At 44.1% G+C, this 21,589-nt stretch overlaps 1 protein-coding gene across 2 annotated transcripts in view; it reads right to left on the bottom strand.

Annotated features, from left to right (window-relative positions):
- Positions 1-21,589, bottom strand: part of ARHGEF9 (Cdc42 guanine nucleotide exchange factor 9) — a 221,301-nt gene that overhangs the window by 168,465 nt on the left and 31,247 nt on the right. For both annotated transcript variants that reach the window (XM_037407890.1, XM_037407892.1), the window contains exons 3-4: positions 13,829-13,976; positions 11,080-11,189 (exon numbers count right to left, since the gene is read on the bottom strand). In XM_037407890.1, coding sequence (XP_037263787.1) covers positions 11,080-11,189; positions 13,829-13,976 — 258 coding nt within the window. The remainder of the gene's footprint in view (positions 1-11,079; positions 11,190-13,828; positions 13,977-21,589) is intronic.

The raw sequence follows: 21,589 nt of genomic DNA, 5'->3' as shown, positions 1-21,589 counted from the left end.
AAAAAGGAGGCTTTAATCCAATGGAAACTACATCTGTACACCTATAAGCTGCATTTTCCATACCTAAGTTCCTACTTTATCTCCTTTATTTACCTAAAACTGTATCTTGGGCCAGAAACACTACACAATCTCCTAGATTACAAACTGCAATTAAACACATCACTGCAAAGGGAGCTCAGTGTAGCAATACTATAGAAGAAAGAAAAAAGTTTATTTTAAGTCTGGTAGAGAGTAACGTGCAGCATATTAAAGGAAGCCAGACCATATCCCTGCTGCAAATACCCAGTAAAATTAACAGGTAGCATGTCTCTAAGTACGCAGCAAATAGTTAGTAGGATGATCTCAAAATTATTTAGGGCACTGCAGTACTGGATGAGGCTGAAATGAAAACAGATGAAGACTTAAGCTAAGGTAGCAAAGGAAACGTCTCTGCAACAACCTATGAAACCATCTCCCACAGTAAGGAACTGATGGGCTATCCAAGAATCACAGGAGACTGCAGAAACAAAGAGGCCTTCACTGTGCTAGAGATGGACTGAGTAGAAGAAGAAAAGGAAAGAAATTATTTTTTAACTGTTCTCCAGTATTTCTTCATGCTCTGTGTGGGACCTCTATGTTAAAAATTAACACCACCCCTGGGAATGGAGTGCCACCTCTCAAAACCCTAGTCCCCTTCTTGTATAAGAAAGGCAGTAACTCCTATCCCACTGAAATTATAAGCAGCAATACTCTGCTCATCTCTGGAAAAGACACTTTCTCTAAATACCTCCTGAGAGACTCTAAACAAAAAGCTGCAGCTTCCCCTCTCACCTCCCTCCCAACAATGTTTGCTGTATGTACACCAAAGGCCTGTGTTTCCACCTTAATGCACATGTACTGAAGCTATTTCTGGCTGAGAGTGACGTGGCTTTGTTTGCATAACTGGGTTCCCACCTCATGATCTGCCGCTCTAATAGTTTGCAAAATAATAGCTGGAAAATGTCCGATTCCTGAAGATGTGCCTGTAAAGTTCAGTTTGCCTTTATCTTAAGGGCAAAAAGAAAAGAAAAAAGGAGGAAAAAAAGTCTTTCTGCAAAAGCACTTACAAAATGCTTCAGCAAGACATAAACCAAATTGTTTAGTGATATCCAGCTGAGATATGGATATAATTCTTCTCTGTTTTGGGTGAAAGAGTATCGAAACAGAAAAGAAAGCAAAACTCATACAGAAGATAACCATTTTACACTGTGGAGTTTTCAACACTACAGCCAGAGCCACTGTAGACCTGATTTGTAACAACTCACGTCAACCCAAAATATCATCCATAGGAAATGCAAACTTATCACTGATGGTTAAAAACAAAAGCAGAGCTCAAAATAGCAGCATTTCAGATGAAGCGAGTATGTCAGTTGGACTACTCTCAACTGTCAAAACTGAGCTGTAATCACAGATCTCTCTTGAGAAATATTTGATATTTGTCCAGTGTTAAAAATAAAAGTGAGTTATCTTAGAAGAGAAAAAGATGGTCCTAATAAAGAATATGGGGAAATAAATCATGTGTACAAAAAGATCTAACCACTGGTTCTTCTTGTCCAGTCCCCAACCACTGGCAAAAGACAGACAGAATCCACTTCTGTAACAACTCTGTCACTGCAAAATGCTGTAGAGGTGGGACTGAACATTTTCCTCATCTGCACAGCTGACTGAGCCAGGAGAATTGACCATTTCTGTTTTAGCACATCCTTATTTTGAGAGTACAAGGGCTTCAGGTTCTTACTTCACTTCCAGCCAAAGCTTTGTTTCTCAGGATGGTGTTGCCTGAGCAAGAACTTCACATCTGGGCAGGATTATTGCTCAGTTTATACTTGAGACATCTCCATTCACTATCTTCCTCCCTCATCCACCACCCTTACCCATCCCTTAAACTTTAAAAGGGCTTGAGGCATTTCACTCTACATACTCTTTGGCTTAGATTACACACAGATAAATGAACACAAGACCCTGAGCAGCTCAATCCCTTACAAACGCTGACTGCGGTAAAGAGAAGGGACAGAGACTGTGGTGGGGAATAGCTCTCCCTCCTCATCTCTAGGAAGAAATTTCTCACCTGCACAAATCACTGAGCTGCCAGAGATGGGAGGGGAGTCTAGAAACATCTCTCTAACGCTGCACTGAAACAACACATCCTGGGAGCTCCGCTCACAGCGTTGGCTGGCCAATTGTGCTGTGTTATACTTCAGCAGAGGAATTACACAGCAAGCACCACAAAGTGCAATTACAGGGAGAACACCTGACAGTACACTGTTCAGCAGGCTTGATGGAGACAAAATAACATACCCATTTGCAAAAGACTGCATTAGCTTAACCATTTCATGGAGCTGCTCTGGAGCTGAAAGCCTCACTGCAGAACACAGCCCAGGTCTGTCATAGTGCAAAGACAGTGGACATCTCCCAGAGGTGATCAAGCCAGCAGTGGCCCACACAGCTGACCATCTGGGAGTCAACACAAGACAACGGCAATCCCACAAGACAGCTTCTGTCAGCACTGCCCTGTGCAATTCCAGGGACATCACTGCCAAGACACCAAAGCACATCACTGCTACAGTGAACCCTTGAAAAGCTTTAATTTACATTTTTCTCTTTGTTTTCCCTGCTTTCTAGAGAATATCACCTGACTGTAGCCCATTTAAGTGCCCAAAAGACAACTGCAACCAGGCAGCCCTGTCACTGCCTGGCAACATGCTGTTCACTATTCAGCTCAGTCCCTTCCCCAGCATTATGCTGACACTGATTTGGTGTATCCACTTCCACATCTAAATATCTCAGAGACACCAAGTACCCCTACAGCATAGAAAGTCTCTTCAAAAGACAGTCCCAGGTCACTGTGTGGCTGCATTGGGACCTGCTTGTTTCTCCAAGCAAGGCTAAACTCACCTAAAAATTTGGAAGCATGTCAAGAAACCAAGAGTTAAGGAGCACCCATCATACCAAGGGCAGTGGTGGAGTTATTTCTCTTTTAGATATGTAAGTTCTTGTATGAGGAGGAGTGTACAGGGGAATCATTCAGTACTGACTCATCTCTCTTGCAGGCATCTGCTTCTTGGGCATCCCACTCCAGCTGCGGTTTACAGCTGGCCTTTTCTGGCTTGCAGTAATTATTTTGCTTCACTTTTTCTTACCAAATCATATATAGCATCACTGAGGAGAAACCCTACATTTGACACCACCACGCAAAGCAACAGCAGACAAGCAGAACTGCAGAAGACAACACTTGATTAGCATGTAGATTTACAGGAAAATACATCTTGACTTGAGAAGTGACCAGAGCCCAAGCAGCTCTCCAGTATAAGTTAAATCCACAGCTGAGGGCAAGAGTGGTTCAAGGCCAGCGGCCAGAGACTCCCCTGAAGGTGATCGCCAATGGCCACAGGTCTGGTGCTGTGTCCCAGACAAGGGGGTGGTTTCTCTGATACTGTCTTATGGTGGTTCAGGCTCTGCAGCCTCTCCTGCTCTTCAAAGGACACTGCAATGCATCCTGCTGATGCAGAGTTTGTCTTGGTACTGTGATGGCAAATGGTATTTAATACTGGTAACAGCAGTACTGCAACCAGCCATTATTCCACCCTTTTTCCAGTTGCACAGGGCTGCAGCTGCTGATCCTATCACACCAGACAAAGCTAACACAAAATGTCTATTCTTGTTCAGGTAAGACTGATCTTTCAAGGTTTTTGGACAACAGGATAATATATTTCCCTAGATATTAGAGACTGAAAGAGATTTATTAGGGGAATTATTCTTTATATTCTGTGTGGTCCATTAAGAGATGAAGTTTTCCCTGATTCATCAAAGAGCTCATTGCAGGCTGCATGATTTCACTAATATAATACCTAGCTTCCCTTTGCAGCTCCTCATTCTGTTAATTTTATACTCATCATTCTCCAAGTACAAGCACTATGGTGGGTTAATGGCCCAAGTTTAATTCAGGTATGAAAACCACTGTAATTCCATAGGACAAAACCAGGGACAAGATTAGAATATTTATTCCTATCTGTGGTACTAGGTAGTGGCAGTTTGATACCCAAACCCTACTTCAGCTTCTTGATTTCAAAGCACAGAGCAAAATCCAGCCAAAGTAACTGCACCTTCCCTGCAAGTGCCACACTTCCACATGCCAGTCAAAGCATCACAGCAGTGTGGCTATGTGCACTGTATTTGTTTTTTATCAACACATCCCCTCCACATGACACGAGTATCATCAGATTAGATAGGCTGAGGAAAGGAACAGAAGGGATGGTCCCAAATCTTCCTTCCAGGCTGTCAATGGAAACAAATCAAGGGCTTTGGACACAGCATGGTATTGCACGCAGCTCACAACACCACAGGAACCTAAGAACAGCCCTCCCACCACCACACTGCAGCTCTCCATCACTGGAGCCAAAGGGGAATTGCCCTTGGCCATGTCAGTCTGATGATGCAGTGAAGCGCTCTGGACCTCATCTCTGAGAGTACAGGGAGCCACATACATGGTAACTCCTTCCCCTTCATTCCTTGATGAGTTTCTGGATGTATTCACCTAGCCAGTGACCAGTGGCTTCAGCAGCACTTCTGTGTGGAAGATGCATCTCAGAATCACATCTTAGCAGCTACACAAGAGTTTTTAAAGCTACGTATGACCTGTGCTTTTGCCTCTCCCTCCCAAATTTAGCTCCCTTTCAGCTAAATACAGGTGACACTGCAGTGGCCTTGAATCACAAATGCAGCCAGAGCTTAGGAAGCACTACAAAAGCATTTGTTCCAATATTTACTCAGAGATTTTTCATGCTACACCTACCACGGACTTCAGTTTATTGAGAACATAGTGCACTGGGGAAGGGCAAACCACACAGACTATATACTGCTGCCAAGCAAAATGTCATTAAGGTTTTAGCAATGCAACACAAATTGAGTTTACATTAAAGCTTCTTTTGTATGAACCATATCCCAGAGTGAAACAGTGACCGAGCTGAGCAATGAGTTGAAGCAGAGCAACCAAGGTAGAACTACTGAGCAATAGGGAAAAGGCACTATTCCAAGCTGATATTTAAGATGAGGATAGAGAGCTTAATTTGAACTTTAGAAGAGGTGATTATGTACAGTCACCATTATACATGCATCTAATACTATGTGGGATGCAGTACCTACCACCTGCAGTTGCACAGAAAACACCCCAAGGTCCAATTGCACCAAAGACCATCATGAACTGGAAGCTGAGATTCTTCTTAATACAGGCTTACATGTAACCTCTAAACAGCTGAGAACCTTTTCTAAGCCTGGAACTTCAAATCTCTCTCATGCTACCCAGAATTCAGAAGTTCACCATTTCATTATTTCAAGTTTCTTCCTGGATGGATTCACACTCACTGAAGCCCTGTCTGTCCCCAGGTGTGGTGGATGGTGGAGAAACACCCATGCTATGGCACTGTTGGTGTAACACCAACAAGGCTTATGCCCCCCAGCACTGCTCTTACAAAACCACAGCACTCTTTAAATGTTATTTCTAAGCAAGACAAAATAACCAGAGCATGGTAAGTTTGTAAGTACTGCTCACTTCTGGTACTAGGAATCCTAAAGTGCATTTTGCACTAATACTCACTGCAGTCACTGGGGAACAAGTTCAAAGCACGGTCCATTCATGCGAAATGGATGCAAATGGGTTTAGGGATGACCTAGAGTTCACCGGAGACTATACACATTCATTCAATGCTCTCTGTGCTCTGACCAGTTCATAAACTAAATCGGATTAGACACATCAGACCTCAGGTGCTTAAAAGGCTGCCCACTGCTGCAAACCCCACTAATTCAGACAGCCTTGCTGAGCACACTTCACGCAGACAGATGGGGACCATATAAGCATTAGAGAGTGATGAGGCTCTGAGACAGGGGCATCAGGATCTGTCAGCCTGGACTGAATTGCTGTTTCCTCCTTGAATGAGCAAGCTGATATTTTTTTTTTATATAACAATACTGCACAGACAGAGTTTTTCAGAACTTGTAAAAAAAACTTATAAATGCCTAAGAGTGGCTTCATGGAGGAAAGCAATGGAAAAAACTACAACAAGATTTCAGAGCACTGTTAAGTAGAGCAGCATAGTAAGTTTATCAAGATATAAAACAACCTCCCCCAAAAAATATACAGATCAGGCATAGCCTGCCAGCAGAAGTACTGAATTAGGGAGATTCAAAGAGCATGTGTTTTCCTGGCAGCCCTCATATGTGCATATAAACCTCTTGTAACCACCACACTGATATTTAAACTAATTAGCACTAGGAAAGCCATGGGACCATGCTTTTCTATCAGCCTATTCACATGGACAGAAGGACTGAAAAATGACAACGATTAAATACAGCTCACGTACCAGAATGCAGCAGTCCATGATCCTGCCACACCCCCTTCCTCCCCTAAGTAGCAAGGCAAGAGAAATATGGTGCAGGACACATTTCACATAGAAAAAAAAATAACCCTACTAAACAAAATGCTCACTCAGCATTACACTAGAAGATAAAAATAGAAAGCAGGAGAGCTGGTACTGAATATCAAGCAGTGTTCCCTATTCATTGCAGAACAGCGTGAGCAAGAGAACCCAAATCAACCTCTCCTTCACTCCGTTCCCTTCACTCTTGTTCTCCTGGACGCTGCACATTGTTTGAATTTCCTGTTACTTATAAACACACCAGTGGGGAATTAGCTTTGGGGAGCTGTAAACTCATACATCCACCATCACTGCAATGGCAACGCCCCACCAGCCTCTGAAAACAGCTCATGACTTAGAGAGGAGAAAGGACAGACTGGGTTAGTGGGGGGTTGTGAATATTCAACACTGTTACACAGCTGGACTACCTATTAGTAGTACAGAGGATGTCAAAGAAGCTGGCTCTCATGCAAAGCTTCCATTCTTATTAATTAGATGGTGGCCTCCTCCATCATATACATTTAAGTTTTATACATCCTCCATCATATACATTTAAGAGCACACAGGGCATGAAAGGGAAAAAGTAGCAAGAGCACAGGATTGTTTACAATCATCTTTGCTAAGCTAAAAAAATTAAATCTCTAGTCACAGATAAGATAGAATCAACCCACACATGCCTCCACACACTGAGAGGATGGTTCTGCTTTTAGGATGGGCTGCACCTCCTTCTGGAGCATGTCCCCACAGCACTCGCCTATGGAAAGAGCTGAGACGACTTGGACTGGACAGCAAACTAGAAGCAACAAGTGCCTTCATAAACAGCAGCAGAGGTGGGTGATTTGGGTCAGAACAAAGTCAATCCAGGATGGGACTGTAATCCTCTGCTTCTGGCATCCAGACCATAAAGCATCTCCCAGAATTGCTCTGGGGCTAGAGAAAGTAACTCCTTTCTCCCCTTGTCCATTGTCCCCAGGGATCAGCCATGTCTCACCTGGCAGAACCTGCCTGAGGGTAAATCACAGAAGCGTGACAGATGCCAAGGGCCCTGTCAGAGCTAGGGCAGCCTTTCAAGTTACTCTTTGGTGTTTCAGGAGTCTGCTGCAGCAAAGCCACATTTTTGGGCACCCTGAGGTCCTACACAAGTTGGTATCAATCGTGCCAAACTGGTCCCATAAACCCAAAGGCTCTAAGTGACCCAAGTGCTAAAATAAAATGCTTTGCACACAAACTGTTTCAATTCAGAGTTTTTTCCAGGCTGAGAAGTGTACTTCTGGAAAAAAAAAAATAAATACTGAAAGCTTTTAAAAGTTGCCTCAGTTTGACCCAACTTACTTTTCTCCTGCTCCTTGAAATTAGGAGAGAAATAAAAAAATAAAAAAAAAATTGCATGGCTCTACATGTACCACCCTCTAGTGCTTCAGTTTTCTTATTCTCACCTCACCTACAAAGCGGGAACAATAAACCTTACCTACTCCATAGAAAGTTCCTAAAGCTTGTGCCCAGACTTGCAGACACTCACTTGTTAGGACAGCTTGGGAGTGACTGATAGAAGAAGAGAGCCATGAGCAGTAAGAAAACACACAGGTTTGTGCATGCTCATGTGCACTCCTAGGATGAAGGTGAGATGGAGAACAGGATTAGAATCTTGCCCTTCTATCCTTTCCTGCAGCCACCACTTACTTCTGCAAGTGCCATCCCTGCTTTCTGAGCAGATGGATCAAGATGCAGCCAGCTGCAAAATGATGTACGCCGTTACCAGATGTGACAAACAACAGTGACAAACAGTGGTCTTGACAAGGGGACTTCCTCCTTGGGCTTAGGTTCAACCTCTCAGCCCAGACTTCTGGGCTAACATGTAGTTAAGAGATGCCGTTTCTAAATCACATATACAACTCTAGCCAAATAAAAAAAAAAGAAGAAAAAAAAAGAGGAAGGGGAGGGGAGAGGAACAGGGGAAAGCTTTCTTGCCAAAATCTCCACATTGCACAGAGCAAAGAACAAGCAGCCTCCAAGGGTTCACAAGGCAGCTGCATTTTTGCACGACAGAGTGATACCAATACTCTTTTTGCACAACAACCCACATCTCTCCAAAGGCCAAGATGGTACCAATGCTGCTAAGACAAGCCTGACACTTCATTGGTCTCCTCTTGCTCTCTTTCCACCTCACACATTCCCATTCAAGATCAGGCTTAGTTTCTGCAGAAGCCTGGCCTCTGGTTTGGAAGTATAAATCACTGTGCTAGCTCTGCCACCCGACTGGTTGTCATCTGTCAATGAACACACCTGACAAGAGATACCCAAGCCCACAAATCTTACCTCAAATTTATAAATCTTTCCAAAGAAGAAATATCTTTCTGGCTTTACAGACCTGTAGATCTTCACTCGGCTTGGGGCAAAGGCAACAGATGGATTTTCCAGCACTGCTATTGTAAGCCACATGTATATATTCTACTCTTGCAGCACTTATAAACCCCAGCACAGGCTTCACACCTGCCTGTTTGTTGTAATTCAGGCTGAGCAACAACCTGCCTAATGGCAGCACTGAACAAGTCTCCAAGGGCATCTTGATCAGCACCCAAAACCAATTCTCTGTCCCAGTGATGTACGGGCCTTTGGCACAAGTGTGTCAGAGCTGAACATCACACACAGGTCTCTGTGCTCATGAGAAGCTTGCTTCCCTTTCCAGTTCCACTTCCTTCCTAGGTATCACCATTGCAGAAGCAAAGTTTCTTAACTAACCCTTGCCAAACTTCAGCAGTATTTTTGGTTTGCTGAAGTTTCATTTTTCTGCTGCCTTTGTAAGGGTGCTTTAATGTCAGGCTCTATTTGTAATCAGAAACAGGTCTCGTTTTATTGAGATGACTCAGAACACAGACCATTTTTTTTCTCATATATTCAGTAGCAATATTGTGTCAAAATGGAATAGCACCTTGGTTTCCAAGCAGGGCCTGAAGGACAGCTATGGAGGCTGCAAAACATATGGCTCCTCTTAAAAGATTAAGAAATTGCTTGATTAATCAAGGTAGACCAAACATATCGATGCACTGGCCAGCACCAGATCCTGAACATAGAAATGGTTTATATGAATAACACACATGATGATACTCTGAGGTAGGGCTTGCAGACTGTATGAGAGGATACTTCATTACTGCAACAGCAGCTCTGCAGTTGCCTGCCTTTATTCTGGCCCTGAGGACAAACAACTCTATTGGATTTGGATAATTTTATCTTCCAGGAGCTTAAATGTTCAGCATGCCTTAACTGAAACAGCCTTCCTGAGACAAAGGTAGCAGTCTACATCTGGGAAGTAAAGTAGGACCCAAAAGGGAAGGTAGAGAAAAGGAAGGGCTGAAATCCTTGTCTATATATCCTCTGGCTTGTATCTCAGCCCACAAAAAATCAGGAAAGAGAAGTGATGCAAGATGGCATTCCAGAAAGTCACAAGTGACTGAAATACCAGTGGTCCATCCCTGCACGTGTTCCCTGGAAGCCAATACCCAACACAAACAGGCTGGAAAAGTCAGTCTCACTTAATGCCACCTTACTGCTTCTATGATGGAAAAAGAGACACAGAGGCCAGGCCCTCCTCTCCCTGGAAATCATATTTCAGGAAGGCAGTTCATCAGGTATCAAAGGGAAAAATAATACAATAAAGGACTGGTAAGGAAGGGCAGTAACAGGGAGGGGAAAAGCCACTGAGACACAACTGCAGAAGGTCAGTTCCCCCTCTTTATTCTAGCAGGGAAATTCCTGGCTCCCAGATCATCCTTTGTTTGCCTGCCCTAGAGGAACAAGAAGGGCTAAACCTCTTCTGCCTTCTTCACTAGAAGACTCTTCCTGCATCACATTAGATGCCAGCTAGCAAATCTATTGGGTTTTGGACAATCCAGAGCCTTATGTGTTGGGTACCAGTGAAACCAGACTCATAAATAACACAAATCTGAAACAAGACTATGGAATAACCAAGTTCTCCATACTTCAAACACACAACACAGCACAGATGAAAAACAACCGCCCAACCAAGCAAGGAAACATATCAGACAAATGGTACAATTTTTGCCATTTTTTCTGAATTTTTCCCAGAAATAGACATGGACATCCTCAGGCCCACAACAGCTTTTACTTCCTCTACTAGAGGAACCATTCACAAAAAAGGAACAAAGCGAATTGTGCCTGTATTTGCAAAACACTTCAGGAAAGAATCAGTGATATGAATTTGTCACTGAGATGGTGCTGGCAGCAGTACCAAACCCAAAGGTCACATGATTAAAGAGGAAACAAAAAAAAAATTAAAATCACCAAAACCACAGAGTAAACCTATATAGGTGATCTGAGACATCACAGTTCCCTCCACCTGCAAGGAACATTCAGCCAAAGAAATGGGAGGCCCAATGCCTCCGTTAGACCACAAAGCCTCCAATATACATTGAAGGGAAACTAGTCCAGGGGGAAAGGATAATGCACCTATTCTTTTATTGCTACAAAATGACTCTAATAAAAATCCCTGTCTGTGGCTGAAGGAACCACAGACTCAGAAAGCTGTTAGTAAAGCATATTGTTAATAAAGCATATTATTAGTTACCAAGGCTAAACATGCAGCAGGTAAATACTTACCCCTGCAGCAGGCAGAGGCATATTTCAAACACCTTACCCTACTGATTTGCAGCTTCTCAGCTCCAGGCTTGAAGAGGTTCCATCGACGTCCACCGTTCCTGCAGTTCCCGCGCACCTTCAGAGTCTTTGAAGCCTGTTCGTTCTCAGCTGCCAGGATAAAATCCACAGGAAAAAAAAAAAGAAAAAAAAAAAGGAATGACAAAAGATAAATGCTGTGCTTTAGCTCAGGCTGGGGGCGGAGGCTGTTCTTTTAAATGAAAGAAACAAAATTGTTTGCAAGAGACTCATTCAACCTCTTCTTTAGAAAAAGAGAGCAGAGAGTATATTTAGGTGCTTTATTCAGTGCTCTTGGGATACAAGAAAAATAGTGCAGCTTGGGTACTACAAAAACGCAGGCACAAACTAAGAGCCCAGAGCCAAATTCAGAGGTGGTGTAAGCAGGTGGGGTCAGACAAGCTGGGTGTGGAGCCAGAATACTCTCCCAGGAGCACCAGGCAGCACAAGCACCTCATCTGCATGCACCAGTATTAAAAGTGCAATAGCTCCTTGGGTCATAACTGCTAACAGCACCCCTGCAGTTTGGACCTGCAGAAATCCCAGCTTTACAGTTGCTGTGGTCCATATGATGCAATGCCTTGAAAAAGAAACAGCTCCTCAAATTTATGCAGAAAACAAAAATGGAAAAGTCCATAAAAGCTGTTTTTCAAAGAAACTGGGCTACTTCTCACCCCAAGCATTTCAGGCCAATCCCTCACAGATACAATTCTGATCCAGCTTTAAGCAAGCAATCCCATTTACACCAAACCTCAGCCTGGCCCTACAGATGGTACATACCCAAGCACAAAACAGCTTGTAAAGAAGAGGCAAATGGTGGAAGAGAGCTGGCAATTCACATTTCAAAATTAAGCTCTACTTTTTTCTAATCAACCCAAATTTTCAGCTCCCCATCCTATCCCTCCTTTCCTGGGGTGAAGCTGCCGTTCTGTGTGAGACTGGGGTTTTTCCTCCCACATGTGGCAAGGTTAGATTTTAATCCCTTCTTCTGTTAGATTCTTCATGTCCCCTATCCTGGAGTGACAGCCACTGGGAGGAAGGAAACGGAGCTGAGTACCACTCATGTGCACCCACAGCAGCTGCCAGCACAGGCTCCTGTCAGCAGGTGCATGTGGTCCAGGCTGCGCACATACGTGTGCCTGGGTATGCATACACACACCCACGGGTGTTCCCATCCCCTGGAGGCTCGTCACCCTGCTCATGAAGAAACACATTGACAGAAAACAGTGAAATTCTGGAATTCTTCCCTGAAAGATGCACAACACTAATTTTCTTTTTCCCAATACACCTTTAACCCAGGCAGAGGTTTTAGACTGTGTCAGTCCTGAGGGGTTTAAAACCAGATAACAAAGGGTAAATGGTCCCAGGCTTTGGGAGAGTGGAGATCCACAGCCCAGCTCCTAGGGTTCAAGTCACCTTTACTTACCAGGGTAAAACACACACACACACACACACACAACATGCTCCCTGTCCCCACATCAAATAGGTGGGGACCCTGCTGCAGCCCTAGCATGGCTGGGTGGGCAGCAATCCTGATTTTCTTCCAGCGTTGCTGGGAGAGAGATTGCACTGAGACCTATTTCCTAAACACGATGCTGACGCAGGCAGCCTGCTGTTATTTTTAGCAACACGCGTTTCACTTTCTAGACTCGCAGAAAATCAAGCTGTAGTGCAAGTGCCGATTATAGCAGGAGGCTGCTACCAGGCTCCAGAGGCAATGTGCCGACATAGTAGCACTCAGGAGCGACGTGCAAACACAGTAATGCTCACATTGAGAGATGCATGTGTTATTCCCCACGTGCTAGAAACGTGTGCACCCCAACAGAAGAACCATCAATTAAAGAGGCAGCCACTTTGCCTTTTCCTTCCTAGTTCTTAACCCTGATGTGCTGCCACCACCCATTAACCACTTGGATCCCTAGCATGCTCCCGAGCAATGCCAGCACAGTCTGGCAGCATTCCCATACTTGCCCATTGCTAAATCACAGGATTCCTGGTGTCAGCAGCATCCCTTCAGGAAACAATTTCCTTACCCTAATTATCAATCTTTTTAATTAGAGGTTCAAAGAATGATGTCATCTATTCAACCACCAGCGTGTTTACCTGCCAACACAAGATCCTTCCAGCAAATACATTCTGTAGTGTTCTCCCTAGCGTCATTTTGAGCAGGACAAATGCAGAGGATAGCTCATCATAGCCTTTGGCTTACGAGATGCTCTTCTTGATCAGCAAGATTAACCAAGCACAGGAGAAAAAAAAAAAATCTTCACTTCTTACTGTGTTTCCAAACAAACATCAGACTTGAGTTGTGCTCTCAGTATCCATCACCACTTGCCACCTCCAAATGTAAGTACTAACAACAAAGGCTGCTAAGAGGACAGAAAGCCAAGAGGAAACTACCAAATGAAAACTCACACAGAAGTTGCTGAACAGCTTTTACACCTTATGTGCCTATCTGTTCATCTTCTCGTAACTATAGGGACTATGTTCGGAGACATTAAAAAGAAAAAAATAGCCTTATTTCATAAATACACCGCATGCAAAAAAAGAGTTTATTAGCTAGCAAGAAACTCCCTAGCATGAGGCTATCAGAGCTCCCTCACCTGGCTCCCGGGTTGTAAGAAACATGGATGCAAGCCTCATTTCTGACTTTTCAAATCATATTGCCCTTGGCTTTCTTTACAGGCAAAGACCAGAAAACAAACCTGGGACAAAAACACAAAGCTACTCACCACGTCTTCTGAGCAAGTGCTGCATGCGCCCTCCCACCTGGTCCAGCCCCATTGGGGTGCTCTGGGAGAGGGGTTCGGAGCGACATCTCTCCACAAGGACTTTGAAGGGTGGCGCTTGTGGGGACGGTTGAGAAGGATGAGACATCGGCTGGCAAGAAAAGAGTCGGAGAATAATTTTACCAATATGTGTCAAACCTCAGACAAAGCAATCACAGAACATATAATAATACATACAACTTTCAGGACAGTGCAACACACTTTAGAGCTTCTCGCTGCAATCTGCAGCAGCTTCATTTTTTTTTAACTGAATGGTTAAGACTTGCTGGCTCTGGTGTTGGAGTGCCCCAACTCTGACTGTATGGGACTCATAGCTTGAGCACAGCTCATGGTGTGTAAGTCCAACAACTTCCAGTAGCACTTCGCTGCTAAGGCACTTCTGAAAGTAACATGTAATGGAGATGTCTGCTTTCTGCACAGCATTTGGCTACTCTCACACCACCAAGTCCCAGAAGGAGCACAGACAGGGAGTGAATTAGATGGTGCTGAGGACCCAGTACTAGCTAAAACATTTTGGGTTGGCTTCACAAGGTGCAGTGAGGGCTGGCTGCTTTCTAAAAGACAGCAATCCAACTATCAGAGATAACTTGGTTGGCAGGATGGGGCCTCACCTGCCCGCCCCATGCCACAGTGCCTAAGCAAAGGTCCAGGCCAGGTCTGGAGATGGTGGCCAGGGTCAGCTAGATTTCAGATCATTAGGCACATTTGTGGTGATGAAGCAGATCCAAAGTAAAGCAGGTGAGTCAGTTTACACATCAAGGGCAGACACAGCCCCGTGATCATCAAGCAGACCTATGGTGATGAGGCAGCTTCAAGGTCAAGCAAAGAAATCAGGCCCCAGGTTGGTGTCTAGCCCAGCAGGGCCACGGCCAGGCAAAGGCACAGCTATGGCTGAGCAGGAGACCAGAACTCCTCTCATGTGTCTCAAGAAAGGATTGAGTGCTTAAGGTAGAGCTTAAATGAGCGGCCAGGCCCATGGGCATGGTGTGGAGGTCCCAGGTGAAACTGCCTAGGGTCACTAAGAGCAATTAATGCACTCAATCACTGAGAGGCAAGCAGTTGGGAGTCTGCTTCAACAGACACTCCTGAACTGAACTACCAGATGCATCCTTTGGTGGCCTACAGGAAACAGCAAAATGAAATTCTGGATTTTTTTTCCAGCTATCAGTCACCACTGGTCTCCATGTACAGCCATGCTCAAGAGACACATAAGAAGTGGAAAATGGAACAAGACGTTTTTTCAGAAAGACTAGCACTTGAAGGACATAGTCATGGAGTAAAGCAACAAGTTTGCAATGGTGAGGTTTAGGAGAACAGTCTGTTTATGTGTGTGCTCATCCAGCAGCGTAAATAATAGGATCTGCCCATGCAGATATAAAATGCCTATATCAAATACAAATAAAAAAAATAAACAATAGGATCTGCCCATGTTATTATAAAAATAAAAACTACAAGTTCTTAGAATAAATCTGGGATACACATAAAAAACAATTCCTGCAAAACTCAACAGTCTTTCTGATAAAAAGATCTATGTAAAAGTGAATTAAATTAGTAACAGGATGTCATCTTCCTCATTCCCAAAAATCTTAACAAAACACTCCCTTCCAGGTACTTCCAGAGGTCATATAAGGTCTTTTCCAATTCCATAAACAGAAGCTTACAGATGGTCTATGAAAAGGACAGGCGGTGGATAAACGTAACAGCATTGCTATTATTGCTGTGCTGCTGGAATCACTGGGAGGGTACAGAGAACCTTCTGGAGAAAGGAAGGACTCTTCATGTATAGATGGACTTGAAGCGCTTTGGTCGAATACATAACCACAAAAGAACATATCAGACCCATGGACTGTCCTCCTTCAAAAGCAGAGCCTTGTACCACTTAGCTGCTAACAAATGTCTAATACAAATGCACTCACCCTCCTGCAACCCAATACCTGTAAAATCAAGTCTCTTTATAAGCACAGCTGTTTTTCTTTCACAATGCTTCCCACCAACCCTACATCTTTTCCTGGTGGTTTCTGGTATGACTGGGGATATGTACCTAGCTGCTTGCATATGCTCTCTAATGTTTGTAGCACCTACTACCACAATTTTGGGGTTGTTTTTTTCAATTATTATAGTGTGCCTCATGTCCAGGGAGAACACAAGTTACAGCCCTTACCAGGTTTCAGATGGTCCAAATGCAAGGACTGGGCAAACCACAGCACTTCAAAGAAAACTGGGACCTTATTCTCTGCAAATGCCCAGATATGTTTTTAGCAAAACTAAAACAATTATTTTTCCTGAAAGATTCACAGAGGAGAAAGCAGAAGTTATCACAGCAGTTCCTCTGGAAGCTGACCGATAACAACTGCTAACAAGACAGTGGTCAAACACCCCAGTTACATCTTAACATTTGGTAACATTAATCCAAAGAATGAATTAGCATTTATAGCTAACTTGAGAAAAACACTGGAGTTTTCCTCCGTTTTGGGTGACTCCAACTTTTATTATTCTATTTCAGGAAGAAAATATCCTGAAAGAGACAGCTAGTACAGCAATACTTTGCCAAATGGAATTTTCTTTTTTAGAAAAATCACAATTCAAACTCCTACTTTACATCTTCTGCTCTGTGACATGTGAAACCCTGGAAGTCTTGTGTATAATGTAGAGTCAAAAAATCAGCAGAAAAATCAGTTTACAAAGGTCAGGAGAAGAAAACAGGAGGTGCTCCTCACTGGAAGGCTTCTAGCCTTAATTAAGAGACAGATCTGTCATACTTCCATGGCACTGCTAATAATGGGGTGCCTCATATGGTTTAGTGTATCTGTCCCCAAGACTCCAGCAGCCCCAGTTTTCACTGATGTGCTGTTCTCTTACAGATGAAGAACAAAGCAGACAGGGTATAATTACCCCAAAGGCACAGCGAGAGTCTGTGGATGAATTAAGGCTTGATCCTCACTCCCTACTCCCAGCACTAGCACTGTGTCCAGTGACCCAGTATGCTTCTCTGGACTGGCTAACAGCTGGGAGGAGGTAAAAGCCAAAGAAAACCTTCCACCTAGAGAAGCTGTGGACACACAGACCCTTTAGCATATAGGCCAGCAATGCCCAGTGGTCCCCATTCATATCACCACTCTGACGGCACCAAAGATGGCAGGAGGGGGCCTGTTGTAAATTTGAGGCTAGAAACTAGATGAAGGCAAGACCCAAAAAGTATTTTAAGAAAAACACGTGGAAATCTGAATTAACTATGTGTTCAGTGGCTGGTTATATATACATGTAAAGCCTATCAGCTTTGCAAACTAAACCTGCCTTTCCCTGACAATGCTAAAAATATGTTTCCCAAAAAAAACCCTACCCCACTATAGACAGCACTAAATACGGGCTTTAATTCAAGATTTTGCTAGCACCTCGTGGTTATTAAAAATACAAAAAAAAACCCAGCTTGGAGATAGGCTTTAGAGGTTTTGTCTCCTCTAAAAATAAGATGATTGTCAGACATAACCACACTAAAAGCCATAAATACAACGAATCTTCATTCTACAACTAAATCATACCTCACTACAGACAGGAGTACAGGGCTCCTGGCAACAGCAGGATTTGGAAAGTAAAGTACTATTTCTTAATTTGGAAGGACTATGAAGTCTTTTATAAGCACAACTACCAGCAGTAGCTGAGATACAACCCAGTTTACTGCCAATAACCAGGAGATGAAGAGAGTCTGAAGATCAGCTCTCAGAATTACCTATTTCCTGCTTAGTGTCATTCAACAGAGTGGGGAGGGTAAAGACAAATCCAACTCAGCAGTCCCATTTCTGCAGCTGCTCCCAGAATGTTCTGTAGCAGAGAGACAATAAAACAATCTCAAGCCAAAGGTCACTATCAGAACTTGTTGCACATCACTTGCAATTTCTCATCAAACACAGAAAAAGTTGCTGTATCTTCCTCTTGTGAAAAAGCACTTGCAGCTGCTGCACTGAAGTAAAACTCCAAACTTGTGGGAGGATCTGAGATGTGCCCCAGTTATCACAGAGCAAATCTGCAAACACATCCTCTGGCATGAGCACACTCAGGCAAATCAGTAATCCTGTGCTTCCAGTTAGACCCACCACACAGGGAGATCCTCTCAGTTTCCCACACAGAGCAACACAGTGTGCAGCTATTGCACAGAAATCACAAAACCTAGTAACGCCATGAAAGCACTGATCCTGCTCCATCAGTATGGGCTGCTCACGCTCCACAACAGGGAGCACCTTTATGGCACCTGAACAGGTTGGCTCCTAAGTACGGGACCCAGCAGAACAAAGTCAATGGCTGCTCAAAGGAAACATCTGCAACCATCTGCTGTGATGCTTTACAGCATAAGTGAATTTGATCAGACAGCCCTTACAGGGCTCTGAAAGCAAACTGCTTGGGAAATGTGGGACCATGTGTCGGCCTGGCACCTCATCTCGTGGGACAGACACCTTTTGCCCAGCTTGACAAGTCTGTAGCAATCTCATTTTCACACTTCTGGCAGTCAGAGTTCCCCAGAAAACGGCATCACAAAACCAACTGGTGTCTATGTGCAGCCACAACAGCCAGAAGCAAGCTGCAGTCTGCAAACCCTTTGGAGACAGAATTCAAAATCTTAAGGAAAAAGGTAGGGTTTTGTGTTCCGTAAAAATAAAGTCTTATTTCACAAATCAGCCAGCAGAGGGCATAGAAAGACTGCAGTGAAAAGCCTCTGCTCCTGCACTGCAAGAGTGACACAAACCAAAACGCTCCACAGTGCTCACTCAGTCCCTGTGCATGCCCCTGAAACGAGCAGAGAGGATCTCCCTGCCAGCAACAAGCCCAAATCAAGTTTCTGGTTCCAAAAACTCTAAGCTGATGCCTCAGATATGAAGTCAGATGCGTACTTTGCAACCTTTCCTCACGTAATTCCCAAAGGAGGCATCAAATCCCCTACAAACCCTGTCCAAGGGCTATTTTGAAATAGGTCGGTATTTTGAAACCCCAATGGAAAAGCCAGAACCACAAAGTAGTCTATGTGGTATCAAAGCTTCCTTCCAACTAAGCATTATCTCAAACTTCTGGAAGTGGTCAAATACAACTTCTGGGGCTATGCCTGACTCCCTGCAGCAACATTCTCCCTGTTGGGAGGCTGTGGTGTTTTCAGAGGTGGGATGAAGATAATTCACTTCAGTGGGGACATGAAAAATGGAAGCTTCTATAGTTTGCAACCGTCCAAAACCTAGTAAAACCTCCATATCATCTTTCAGTTCATTTCTCATATCTATCTCTCAAAATAAGGAAGACACTTTCATTTCAGCATTGCAGCAGTGTGAACGGTGAGATCAGTAATTCATTTCCCATTAACAGTCTATTTTGACCTTTCCTGTTGTTTCAATTGCTCAAAATGTTTTTATCTCCACGGTTTCTGAAGTTCCCAGAACAAACGAGAAATTGAGATGGGGTCTGAAAGCAAGTAGGCCGGGGGACAGTTTGAGAAGCAAGTGGCCTTCTACCTTTCTACAGCTGCTCTTATTAAACGCTGCTGCAATGCTATTTCCTTTATAGCATTAAGATCAAATCCTGTTGAGCTGTTACTTGCTTATAACATCGCTCAGCCCCTGCTCGAAGATATTAAAATTTTAAAAGGCAAGACTAGGAAAGCAAGAAACAGGAGCATTAATTGCAGGAGAGCACGGCTAAACAGATTTGCTGTACTGCTAGGACCAATGTGCAGGTCCCCTAAAACCTGCTCCAGCATCCCTTGTGCTACACCAGCCTCAGTCTCTGATACCATCTCCTAAGAGTTTCAGGCAGGGAGCCTTAGTGAGAACCATCGCTTTTGTGCTTTTTGTGTGACAACATATAGTTGTTTGGAAAATATTTGCTTGAGCTATTCCTGCTAGTGCTAGCACACTTTAAAACTGGCAGAACACTTGCTTACAGCAGCTGACCAAGGCAAGGCACCCTGTCCTGGCAACACCTCTCCCTACTTGTGTTTGAGCATTTCACTTGAAATACAAATCCTTCAGCTAATGCGGAACAGCCTGGAGTGGAGGCAGGAGGGCCAACAACTGTCCTGGGGAACAGGTGCCAGCAAAGAGATGGATTTAGCCCTAAAACAATAAGAGGCTGGAGTCCACTGCTACTGTCACGCTCAAGCTGAAGTTACTCCTCTTGCATGTTTATTTTTGGTAAAACGTTTCCGAGTGCCGCTCCCTGATGAGAGATAGGCAAGCAAATCCCTTGGGTATCTCAGGACATTTGTTACTGGAGCTGCTGGGAGACTCTCTAGGTCCATTCCTATCCAGGAGTATCCCTCCTTTAGCCTCACTCTTGACCGCTCTAGGTTTGAAGCTGCTGCCATAGCGCTGTCCATTTCTAAACCTCTAGTCCAAGCTTCTGGGATGCAGAGGGTGTTTACAAACCAGGGCATGCTGTATGCTTTCCCTTCAATCCCACTGCTGCTTTCTGCCTAGTGAGGCAGCAGGCCTTCCGTGAAGCCGGAAGCCACGGCAGTCAGGAGGTCATACTGCTATCGCCACACTCGATGGGAACTCGGGGGAGGTTTCCTGTCCAGTTATCTCAAGCACCATATTTAAGTTTCTTGGTAATGTTTGTAAGCTGCAACAGCTGAGCAGGGACTTACCGCATCTCCTGTTCACAGCGCTGACCTGGGAAAGCGCTCAGATTTTGCCCTAAGAGCTCTGCGATTGGGCATGCAGACATTGCCCTCAGCTAGTAGAGATGTGGCTGCTCTGGGAAAAGAGTGCCAATATTTTGCTCTGCTCCACTCAATCCTTCCACGCCTCTGTTATCTTGGTCCTGCCCAGAACACTTTCAGCTTGGTCCTTGTGAAGGAATATCAAAGTACAGCGCTCTCATTCAAGCTCCTCCTGGAAACATTTCTTCTAGAGACCACAAGAAATGACTAACCACTATTCACTCTACTTCGTAAGTGCCTGGAATTACAGTGAGCTGTCTTTATTTTTTTGTATTACACAAAATTGAGCAGAAAAACAAATCCAGGAATAACTAACAATGGTACTGCTCATTTTAGCTGCAAGTCAGTTGTTCAGATTTTTTTCCCCCAGCATTTCTAATCTGCTGCCAATTTTCAAACACTTCCCCTCTTGGCTCAGAAGTTAGTGACCCCCTTTCCAACAGTGAACAATGTCATCACCTCTGTAACACCTCTGGTCTCTCTAAGCCCAAAAGGAAAGGAGAACGTCTCTTCACAAATCGACCAATTTCCCTACCTGGCACCTTAAAAAAAAAAAAAAAAAAAAGTCATCATTTCAGCCTCAGCTGATCAGCAGGAACCCAAAAGAAAACAGCTGGGCTTCCCCCTGCGTCCTACCATCATTTGTCCACAAACCTATACTGATTCCACAGCTGGCACAGAGTGACATGAGCCTGGCACAGCTGGTAAGACTGCTGCCGCTCACAGATTTCTGCTCCACACAGAGATACACATGCAGGTGCTACAGTGATGGGCTGAGAGTTAATGAGGAGGCCTTTTCTCATCCCACATGTATAACTTCCTTATCCATGGGACTTCTGAGGTTTCCTAGCATTAAGCTGGACAAGACAAGACAGATTTGTAATACCCTGAACCTAGTCCAAAATGCAATGTCCACTTAAATGTTCTGACAATTATAAGGGCTTTGAAAGTCTTGCTTGTAACAGACAGGAATGTCATAATCAGAGCCACCACCACTGCCCACC

This window comes from Falco rusticolus, chromosome 14 (assembly GCF_015220075.1).
Source record: "Falco rusticolus isolate bFalRus1 chromosome 14, bFalRus1.pri, whole genome shotgun sequence".
Lineage (NCBI taxonomy): Eukaryota > Metazoa > Chordata > Aves > Falconiformes > Falconidae > Falco > Falco rusticolus.
Note: the sequence above shows the minus strand (reverse complement) of the source record. Positions and strands in the feature narration are given on the sequence as shown.